At 36.1% G+C, this 11709-nt stretch overlaps 1 protein-coding gene across 1 annotated transcript; it reads left to right on the top strand.

The window, feature by feature from the left end:
* Positions 1 to 820: 820 nt before the first annotated feature.
* On the top strand, positions 821 to 11476 carry slc38a11 (solute carrier family 38 member 11). Its single transcript, XM_056236135.1, has 12 exons — positions 821 to 1130; positions 1221 to 1341; positions 2548 to 2622; positions 4265 to 4399; positions 6491 to 6556; positions 7186 to 7292; positions 8132 to 8211; positions 8733 to 8803; positions 8910 to 9071; positions 9193 to 9305; positions 10786 to 10917; positions 11027 to 11476. Exons 1-12 carry the CDS (start codon positions 1089 to 1091, stop codon positions 11312 to 11314), a joined length of 1392 nt encoding a protein of 463 aa, XP_056092110.1. The 5' UTR covers positions 821 to 1088; the 3' UTR covers positions 11315 to 11476.
* Positions 11477 to 11709: the final 233 nt, after the last annotated feature.

Consider the following 11709-nt stretch of genomic DNA (forward strand, 5'->3'; position numbering starts at 1 on the left):
GTTCATCCATCTATCTATATATATATCTGTCTGTCTGTTCATCTATCTATCTATCTATCTATCTATCTGTCTGTCTGTCTGTCTGTCTGTCTGTCTGTCTGTCTGTTCATATCTCTATCTATCTATCTATCTATCTATCTATCTATCTATCTATCTATCTATCTATCTATCTATCTATCTATCTATCTATCTATCCATCTGTCTGTCTGTCTGTCTGTTCATCTATCTATCTGTCTGTTCATCTATCTATCTATCTATCTATCTATCTATCTATCTATCTATCTATCAGCTGTCTGTCTGTCTGTCTGTTCATCCATCCATCTATCTATCTATCTATCTATCTATCTATCTATCTATCTATCTATCTATCTATCTATCTATCTATCTATCTATCTATCTATCTATCTGTCTGTCTGTCTGTTCATCTATCTACAGTATCTGTCTGTCTGTCTGTTCATCTATCTATCTATCTATCTATCTATCTATCTGTCTGTCTGTCTGTCTGTTCATCTATCTATCTGTCTGTCTGTCTGTTCATCTATCTATCTATCTATCTATCTATCTATCTATCTATCTATCTATCTATCTATCTATCTATCTATCTATCTATCTATCTATCTATCTGTCTGTCTGTCTGTCTGTCTGTTCATCTATCTACAGTATCTGTCTGTCTGTCTGTCTGTCTGTCTGTCTGTTTATCTATCTATCTATCTATCTATCTATCTATCTATCTATCTATCTATCTATCTATCTATCTATCTATCTATCTATCTATCTATCTATCTATCTATCTATCTATCTATCTATATTACTGTAAGTACAGTCACTTTCCACTATTTCACCAGAAAGGGAGACTATTGAGCAAATGTTTGGCCAACAGCTATAATATGGTTTAACAGGCTTTGTGTGTCAAGCACAGATTAAGTTATTCATGCAGAAATAGTTTTTCCGATAGCCTGTAGCTGATGCTTAAACGCAACAAGGGGCGTATTTTTATTCTGTGGGCGGACTGTCTGAATCAGGTGGAGCACTTTTACTCCATGACATGGTAGAACATCCATCTGGGACATCACAGAAGGATTGTTTCAATGGAAAACCACAAAAGAGGGAAAGGTGGCACAGTTCAACAGGTGAGTTTGCACATTATTTGCTGATTGATGAATAATCATAAATCTGAGATAAACTGAACATGCTCCTGATGTGAGTTTTTGTCTTTTCAGATGGAGGATGACAGGGATTGTTTGTTGTCCTCGGATAAGGACACAGGGAAAAGTGGAACTAGCTCAATATCATCTGCCTCATTTAATTTCATCAATTCCATTATTGGATCCGGAATTATAGGTAATATTTTGTTGTTAATGGTTCTACAAAATAATTTGTTATTAAATATCAATTTAATAAATGCAGACAGGCTCTACCAGCCAAAAGTTTAGACGCGTCGAATCCAATATATTTTCCTCTTGATCTTAATAACTTGTTGACAAATTGGGTCACTTTTGCCTCAATAAACTCCTAATTACTGCTTATTAATAGTTAGCAAGGTAGTTGTTAAGTTTAGGTGTTGGGTAGGATTAAGGGATGTAGAATATGGTTATGCAAAATAAGGCATTAATATATACTAATAAACTGCCAATATCCTAGTAATGCTAATAAGCAACTAGTTAATAGTGAGAATTGGACCCTAAACTAAACTGTTACCATAAATTGTATTTATATAGATGTTGTTACAAAGCTAACATTATTAAGTGATGAGTTGGAGCATATATAAAAGCCAGCCATACATGTGAACTCCTGAAGTGTTTAAAAAGCATCTCATGAAGGCGGTTGAGAGCATGTCTAGCAAATAGTTTAGTATCTAATATAGAGTAAATCTGATTTTAAAAAAATTAATCTCTGCATAATTCCCATACTTTCATAGTTTTGACGACTCTTGGTTGACAGTTTAGATTTTTTTTATGTCTTGTCTAATTACTTTTAAACAAAACAGAATATTCCTAATAGATATAGTTATACAATATACAATATATTTATAAAATACCTAGGTCAAAAGCATGCTTAATGGGTTGGATGCATTATGTTCATTATTTCTCACATTTGTGCATATTTTAATAGGTCAGTAGAAGTAAGAACTGGCTTAGATTCCACGCGGCACAGGATCATATGACTAGTGAACAGCCCCAGTCAGTTCACGTGCTTCTGCTGCAGGAAAAAAAAAGAAAAATATATATTTTTTCTGGTCCAATGATATGGGGTCCAGAAAAGGTCAGCATTACATTTGAATGCATATATGCATTCTTGGCGGTAGCTATTTCTGTGCTCTATCACCTGCCTTACCAGAGGGGAACAACAAAACTAGTCAGCTGATCTTTCCCACTACCCTGTAGAGGAGACTGGAGCTAGTTATCACATTCATGTGAATATTTTCATGCATGGGTTTATTTTAAGTCATCTTTTATATGAAATATTTGGCCACAAAAAATGTGTTGACCAGGTTATAGTGTTCAGCAAGTCCTCCACATCTCTGATCTCTTGGTTTCATTGATCTAGGTTTGCCATATTCTTTGAGTCAGGCTGGTCTCCCAATGGGTCTTCTGCTGCTTTTTCTGGTTGCCTTCATCACAGGTATGCACTGCAAATGTTCATTCCCTATGGTACAGGTATGCATCTCGATGACAGTCATGTGTTCTTAAAATACATGCATGCACTGGTTACAAAGAAAGCCGAATAAAGTTGAGGGGATAGTTTGCCTGTGTATATATATATACAGGTGAAACTCGAAAAATTTGAATGTCGTACAAAAGTTCATTTATTTCAGTAATTCAACTTAAAAGGTGAAACTATTATATTATATAGACTCATTACATGCAAAGTGAGATATTTCAAGCCTTTATTTGTTATAATTTTGATTATTATGACTTATAGCTTATGTTATGTGAATCAAAATTAGAATATTGTGAAAGGTTTTCATAAGCTTTAATCCATAATCATCAAAATTATAACAAATAAAGGCTTGAAATATCTCACTTTGCATGTAATGAGTCTATATAATATAATAGTTTCACATTTTAAAGGTGCTCTATGTATTTTTTAGCGGCCTCTATCAGTGATGTTTCAGATTGCAACCAATTTTTACAAGAGCGCTCGTGCTCGAACACAAGAGCGAGCACTCATGGTACCGGCCAACCTGAGACTTTCAACACACCGGAGAAAGCATCACACAACATGCTGGAAACTCATGTAAACTCCCACTGCAACGTTACAATAATAGGCTACTTTTATCAGCTTGACGTTGAACTAATGCTCCATGCTCGTACCATGATAACGTTACATTGACTGCATTTAGCCGACATGTGATGTTATCTAGCATAAGGCATTTCACTAACTATTCCTGTATCTTTCACAATCAGCAATGTCAACAGAGGTGAATGTATAATATGATAACGAAAACGGTTAGTGAACTAGACTGAACAATTTCAGTGTAACAGTAAGATCGTAGGAAGTAACATTACTGTACTGAACGTGTCTGGAAATTATAAACAATATGATAGTAGTGGGATGAGTGACGTTAGACAGTAGATCTAGTACATAAAATAAAAGTTACATCCTAAAGCACCTACTTTTTGTTATCCTGGAACAGTCTTTTGTATTCATTTCAAGTCTCATATATGTTGTAGTTTACCTTGCCATTTCATTACAGTTTACCATTATTTATTTCAGCATATCTGAAAACTTGTAATTTATCACAATAAAAATAGAACGATTCACGTTTGGCCAAAACGATTCACGTTTGGCCTGACGAGCTTCAGCAGATACATTTTTGTTTTGTTTTGTATATTTATGTGGAGTTTGTGTTGGAGTGTGTGTTGTGCTGGAGGCAGGTCGTGTTTGGTGTTATCAGACTCCATGTCGTCAGCTGCAGTGCCGTCGCATAGACTGTATATAAAAGGAGAGAGGCTCGGGAGCGCGCGTGCACGTCACATCCGATGGATTTCGCAGAAAATCCGACCCGGAGACTTCACATAGAAATAGGAATACTGGCCTTCAGAGGTAATAGCAGAACCCGACAAGTGGATCATTGTAATGTGTGATTACAACCCCTTCACACACAGGCAATAAAAAAAGGATTCATTTTAGAAGAAAAGTTACATTTAGCACCTTTAAGTTGAATTACTGAAATAAATGAACTTTTGCACGATATTCTAATTTTTCGAGTTTCACCTATATATAGCCCCTCGTGATTTGATTAGATTTTTTCTTTCTGCAGATTACTCCATCATTCTTCTAGTCAGAGGAGGGAATCTGTCTGGCACTCACAGTTATCAGTCTCTGGTTCAAAGCACATTTGGCCAGATAGGATATTTGATCGTGTCAACTCTGCAGTTTCTTTACCCGTTCATCGGTAATCACAGACATCTGTGCTAATCAGGGACGTGCACAGGGGGGTTGCTCAGGTTGCCCGGGCAACTGCCCATATGCCCTTCTCACTCAAGTTGCCCTTCCGAGAAAAAAATTAAATCGTACAATGGATGCAGAATTTCACGTAGGCCTAGATTAAAAAAAAAAAAAAAATCGCAAAGCCTCATTCACTTCCATTCGGGCACCGAAAGTGAAAGTCAGTATGAAGGGCAAACGCTGCACGCGACCATAGACTGCACGCGAGCGGCGTAGGGCCACGCAAATTACTTAAGGCCACGCCTCCATCTCGTGTCATAGTCTCTATGGTCATAGTCATAGCGCGCCGTCAAATGTGTAGCTACAACATCTACGACAAAATGAAGCGAAACTATCCTTCTGGTCACGAAAAGAGGAAGAAGAAAAAAACCATGAGAGTGAATTGCGGGAACAACAATCAGGTAAACTTGTGTTCTCTCCTCTCTAAGTTTGATGTCAGCAAAGTTTGATGTTTTTCGGTCTTGCTAACCTAGCTGGGCAGGCAGTGCATCTCTTGCATCACTTTGTGGCTGACAAAAGTGAGAGTAAAATACAATTATTTATTACGTTTGATTTTGATAAACGACAAAGTGCGGTGTTTGTTTACTGCAGCTCGGAAAACATAACCGCGTCGCGTGTGTTATCATGCGTTCATGCGCGTGCACGAAATGAAACTCGCATTTTTCAAGCAGAAATATGTGGAGACCAGACATACTGTACAATACATGCACGTGAATGATGCCACTCCCAATCAAAGTACACATTATACTTTCAAAACAAGACACTGATTATCAAGTCTCAGTGTAGTTAAAAACTCTAAACAACTGCACTAATTATGCAAGATAGAAAGCAATGTATTGACAATTTGACATTGATTGACTATTGATTTATAGGCTATATTGAATTAAAAATGTTGATTAGCTGGACATACTGGTCAAAATGGATGCACATCCCTCAGTAAATAATAACCATAAATCAAGAATTGCTTCAACATGCATAATAATAAAAAATAAAATAAAAATCATACTGATGCCGAAAATGCCCAGGCTGTAGAAAGAACCAAAGTTAATCCCAAAAGCCAAAGCTCAGGGTTATTATTTATTATTTTCTTCTTATTTATGTTTACGTTAATATTCACTTACTTAATAATATTCACTTATTATCTTAACATTCTATAGAAAATACTCTATTCAATAAATATTGTGTGTTTGAACCTCATTCTGTTCTATATTGTTGTACTTATTATTTGACTGTTTTGTTTAAAGGGGGGAGGATGGGAGAGCTGAAGTGTCAGGTGTGACTGTGGCAATGGCAAATGGTTTACATAGCTCAAGACATCAGAGGGCCCCTTAGCAGAATTTTGCTTAGGGCCACAGGGAGGTCAGGATCGGCACTGGGTGTAGCAGTCGATTCTGTTCCTTACCGGAATTCCTGTTCCCTTTACGCAATCATACTACAAATCATGCGTAGTTGCCCAGATGAGCAAAAAGCACAATTGAATGTACGGGAAGCCAAAAGGTTAAAAAAGGATTGTATTTTTTCCGAAATCTAAGCGTTTTATTTTATTTTATTAGAAGCGAGTTTTTCCCCATCTGTCAATTCAATCCAGATTATTTATTTAAAAAAAAAAAAAAATAATAATAATAATTAAAAAACAATAAACAATAATATGAGGAACTCTTTTTCTCATGTGTATTTTGGTGACATTTAACATATTGTTAATACATTTTGTATACTGTTTACAAAGTTGTATATCATAAACCTGTCATCTTTGACGTTTGCAATCTTTATAAATAATAATAAGACCATAATATGAGGCATTGCGTTTGGAAATAAACACGATCAGATAAGGCAATTTGTATGGGCAAAATTCAACTGAATATATTCCTTCATATAGCCCGTGAGTTTTGGGGGTAGTGCCCTTTTTTCAGGTCAGAGCAACTGCCCCACAAAATTCCTGTGCACGTCCCTGGTGCTAATGACCTTTTGTTGTATTTATATTGTGAGTTGAAGTGACATTTAGAAGAATATGATTGCCTTTATTGTGTCCCACATATAGCAATGATCAGCTACAACATCATCACAGGTGATACGCTGACCAAAGTGTTTATGAGAATCCAAGGAGGTGAGCTGGTTATTACATTTACTTTTTTAAAGGGGTCATCGGATGCAAAATTCTTTTTTATATGGTGTTTGCATATAAATGTGTTTTTGCAGTGTGTGGACACAACCACCATACAACGAAAAAATGATTTTCATTATATGGCTCATTATCATTTAAAGAGACAGGTCGCAGTGAACAGAGCTGTTTTTGAGGAGGTAAAAAGGGTGATGTTTTACACAACCATTGAGAAATTGTAATCAAAGTATGTTACAAACTTTACATGAAGACCCTAAATAACAACTTGTGGAATATGGGCATCCGATGACCCCTTTAAACGGGACACAGCATTCCTCATACATGTGCCTTATATGAAGAGGCATTATTGACATGCAAATGTGGATGATTGTGTTAATATTTCAGGTTTTTATAGCAACTGTTATTCTGCTTGGTTTTAATTAGTGCTCTTTTTTTGACTCTAGAAAGTTTAGAGTTGCAGTATGTTTTCATAGTATAATCTTCATCTTGGCTCTAAATGTCTTGTGTCCATGCTTTTGAAAGGACACCTCCAAAAAATAGTCTCAGTTTTTTCTCTATAAACGCATTGATAAAAGCAGAATCTTAACTTTTTTTGTGCTCTTTGTTTTTTCCAGTTGGTCCCGGAAACATACTTGCAGAGAGACGTTTTGTAATTCTGATGTCCACTCTTCTATTCACACTGCCCCTGTCTCTCTATAAAGATATAGCAAAGCTGGGAAAGGTTGAGTATTACCTATTCACTGTGCTCTTTTTTTATATATATAATCACGTGATCTATAGCTTTAAAGGAATATTTCACCCAAATATCTCATTCGCCTGCTATTTACTCACTCTCATGTCTTTTCAGGCCTGTATTTTTGTTGTATTTCTGTGGAACACAAAAGGAAAAATTTTTCATACAACAGCATTTCATAGTGACCATGTCTGATACACCAGGCTCTAAAATGGACAAAAAAAGCACAATTATACATAGTTTTAGAAGAATAGTCCATATGACCCATGTGCTACATTCTGAGGTATTTGAAGCCAGGGCATTGTTGTGCTACACAGAAAAATAACATCATATGGGTCTGGATAACCCATAGGGTTATTTCACCCAAAAATGAATATATATTATTAATTACCCACTCTCATGTCGTTCCAAACTCGTATGACTTTCTTTTTTCGTTTAATTGTTTTTGATGAAATTGGAGAGCTTTCTGTCCCTCCATTGACAACCTATGCAACTACCACTTAAAAAAAACATACTTAAAAACCACTTTATTTACAAAATATTAATCTTCAACGCATGTTCACGCAACAACGTCTGCTCTCACATCAACACAACATGCATGCGCCGTGGTGCTCTGGTGAAGACTCGTTGAAGATTAATATGTTGTAATGGAAGTGGTAAATTGTTGTTTTTGGACAAACAAAGCACTTGTGTCGCATGGATTACTTTAATGATGACTTTGCTACCTTCCTGGTGCTTGAAAGTGGTAGTTGCATTCCTGTCAATGGAGGGACAGAAAGCTCTCAGATTTTATTAAAAAGATTCATTTGTGTTCTGCTCTTTTCCAGGTATCTTTACTGTCCATGCTCTTGACTTTTGCCATCCTCATCACAGTGGTCGTGAGAGCTGCGACACTAGGACCAGAGATGTATAAAATCCCTCTTCCCGTCTGTGTGGATTCATTCACACCGTCCACCATATGCTCATGTTTGCTGACCGCAGCTCAGGATAATGATTTACCCTTTTAAATACTCACTTCTGAGAAATGATCTCAATGCGCTCCATTCATTGGGTTTATTTAATTTTTTATTTGATTTTCCATCATATTTTGGCCTTTGTGTGACAAGGCATATAGTGACACACTCCAGTGAAACAATACATGTTTTGTGATGCTTCATAAGGAAAACACCTAACCCGTGTGAACCCAGAACAAACGTGTGATTTTCACCTAGCAGATTATTAAACAGGCAAAAAAATCACTATAATACTGTTTTCTAGTATTATTATAGAGACTTGGGAACGTGACTCTCTGATTCTTTTTGGCATGCTAAAAATAACTAATCAAACCCTCCTAGCAGGGACTTTTGCATGGGCATGCACAAACATTAAAAATTATTTATACAATTAATTCCTAGCTTTATGTGTTTACTTACATTTTTTTGTCCACAGACCTGCATCAGATGATGCATGGGTGTTTGCACGGTGGAATGCAATTCAGGCAGTTGCTGTCATGTCTTTTGGTGAGGTTTTTCTTCCAGTGATATACACCTTTCTTGTATCAGTGTGGTCAGAGATGAGCATTCTCAAAATAAAATAACGCTTTCAATTGGAAAACTTTTTTTCCAGCTTTTATCTGCCATCATAACAGCTTTATGATCTATGGGTCGCTGCAGGAGCCCACGTTGAGCAGCTGGTCTCTTGTCACGCATGTATCTGTGGGCTCAGCTGTACTGGTCAGTGTTGTCTTTGCAGCTGCAGGTTATGCAACTTTTACTGGTTATACACAAGGTAAATCCTGGGTCACAATATCTGCATGTATTACTTTGATAAATCTGTGTTATACGGTACACAATGCACTGAAAGAACCTGAACACGATTACATGTTTTCCTGTTGTGTTTCTTGTCCAAGGTGATATATTTGAGAACTACTGCAGGAATGATAACTTGGCTACATTCGGTCGATTCTGCTACGGTGTCAGTATAATCACCACGTTCCCTCTGGAGTGCTTTGTAACCCGTGAGGTGAGATAATTGAAGCTTTTTATATTGGGTGAATCTTCAGGGGAACTTTTGACTACTTGATAGCTTGAAAAACAAAAAATCTTAATGTTCAAACATTTATCACGTCCTGAAGGGAAGATCTGACCATGGCCTTGATCAACCTTCAAGTTGATTTTCCATCATAACCAAATAGATATTGTTCTCTACATTACTTGTGATGGGAATAACATCAGTATTGGGGACAGTGATTCTTTGACAAAATAAATTATAAAAAGTCAAATTTATAAACATAAATACCAAACTAATTCAGGGTTATTATAGTTAACTAAAACTAAAACACCTAAAAAAAAACTAAAACCATAAAATACAATAAAAATGAAGTTAAAATAAAATAATTTTATTTGACTACATGTATATCAGTTAGTTTATTTATTATATTTCAATTTAGTTTAACTTGATGTAGTTGATTGTAAAAAAACACAAACAATACAAAATGACAAAAAAACTACAAAAAGCACTTAAACTTGAATGAAAATGGAACATAAACAGACTGAATAAACGGCTAAAGAAAGCCAGCTCTGTGTTGGGGACTGACCAGCTGGAGGTGGTGATGGAGAGGAGAATCCTGGTCATTTTGTGTGAAACTGCTCACCCTTTAAAGGGTATTGTTGGTGCACTAGAGAGTACATTTAGTAGGAGGGTGATTCCTCCTCGGTGTAAGAAGGAGAGATATTTTAGGTATTTTATTCCTGCTGCGATTAGGCTGTACAACCATACCCTGATTTGAAGTATGTGCAGAATAGTGAGGGTATATGTATATGTATTTATATGGATAGAAGTGTGTATTTGCGTGCATGTATAGGTATATATGTATATTTAGGTATGTAGGGATGTATACGGGTTATGTTTTGCGTATTTGTGTATATGTACTTATTACATATTACCGTAATAACTTGTTTTAAATAATATATTGAATGTTTTTGCTTGGACTAGGGGTTGAGTGGCATTGTTTTGGGGTATTGAGTGTGTATGTAGGTAAGGGAATTGGAGGTGTTTTTGAATTTATGTTAAATTAAATACGTCGTTGTATTGTAAACCATATCTATTTGTAATTAATGGATATTCAGATTATTGAGATTATTGATTGATTGTATTGTCTATTTTTGTTATGCATGTTGTCTCGATTTCTGTCGTTGCTGTAACACCTTAATTTCCCCTCTGGGATTAATAAAGGAAGTCTAAGTCATATTTAAAAACGAATTCAAAAAAATTATAAAAACTATAATAGTATCTAAATTACACATTAAAATCATTCTTTGTAACACATTGTCAAAGTCTTTAGACATTTGCAGAGCTTTCTGTATGACATTACAGTCATCTCGACTCTTTAATGACCGCATGCAATGTTTAAAATTCGTTTTAAAGTCCGACATACTTAAGTTGATTGTTTTAGTATTTGTTTAACTTACTTTAAATTTGGTCCTTTCTTGATGGTGTCCAGGTGATCTTCAATGTCTTTTTTAAAGGAGAACTCAGTAACATCGCCCATTTCATCATTACCTTGGTGATCATATCAGCAGCGACTGCCATATCCCTCTCTTATGACTGTCTGGGTATTGTACTGGAACTAAATGTGAGTTTTCCTGTTAATTCATTAACAACAAGATATGTGGTTAGCAACAGTAGTTGATTACATTCAGAGATGTCTGTAAATGTTGTGTCTGTTTTTCCATCTCTTTCAGGGTGTTTTGAGTGCTATACCTCTCATGTTCATCTTCCCCGCCGCCTGCTTTCTGAAGCTCTCGGATGACCGCTGGTTTCGTGGGGAAAACCTCATTCCCAGCATCATCCTGGCGGCAGGTGTTTGTGTTATGATAATCGGCTTAGTCATGATGGTGCTCTTCCCTCAGGACTGTTCACACGGAGCAGAGATGTTCTACTGTACCGTCTCCAACTCCTCAGTTCCCAGCACCACTTCACCCAGTGTGCTGCAGTTTATTAACACCACACAGAATGCCAGCACTTTCTGACTTAAATCTATTTCACTGGAATCGTATTATATGCTGTTTTCTAGTAATACATTGTTGGTACAATTGTTATATTAAAGAAATTACATCATAAAAAGGCTACAGTATATATTTTAATTAAAAAAAAATGTGTTATTGTGATTAACTGTCAGTGGCATATTTTCAATGTAGGTCTATCTTCTTGCATACCCACCACTAATTTTAAGTTGATGTATGCAGTATATGACTTGTGCATGTTCTAAGTGTTTTGAACCCATACAGAAGCTTATAAGGAACAGACCCAAATTGAAGTTGATTCACTGGTAGTTTTCCCTCTTTGAACTTTAGCTAAACGAGGTGTGCCAGTTTGAATTAACGCAATTGAGAAAGAAATTAAGCCTGCACTGCCATAATCAATC

This window comes from Rhinichthys klamathensis, unplaced genomic scaffold (genome assembly GCF_029890125.1).
Source record: "Rhinichthys klamathensis goyatoka isolate OS25496 unplaced genomic scaffold, OSU_Roscu_1.1 h1tg000439l_1, whole genome shotgun sequence".
NCBI lineage: Eukaryota > Metazoa > Chordata > Actinopteri > Cypriniformes > Leuciscidae > Rhinichthys > Rhinichthys klamathensis.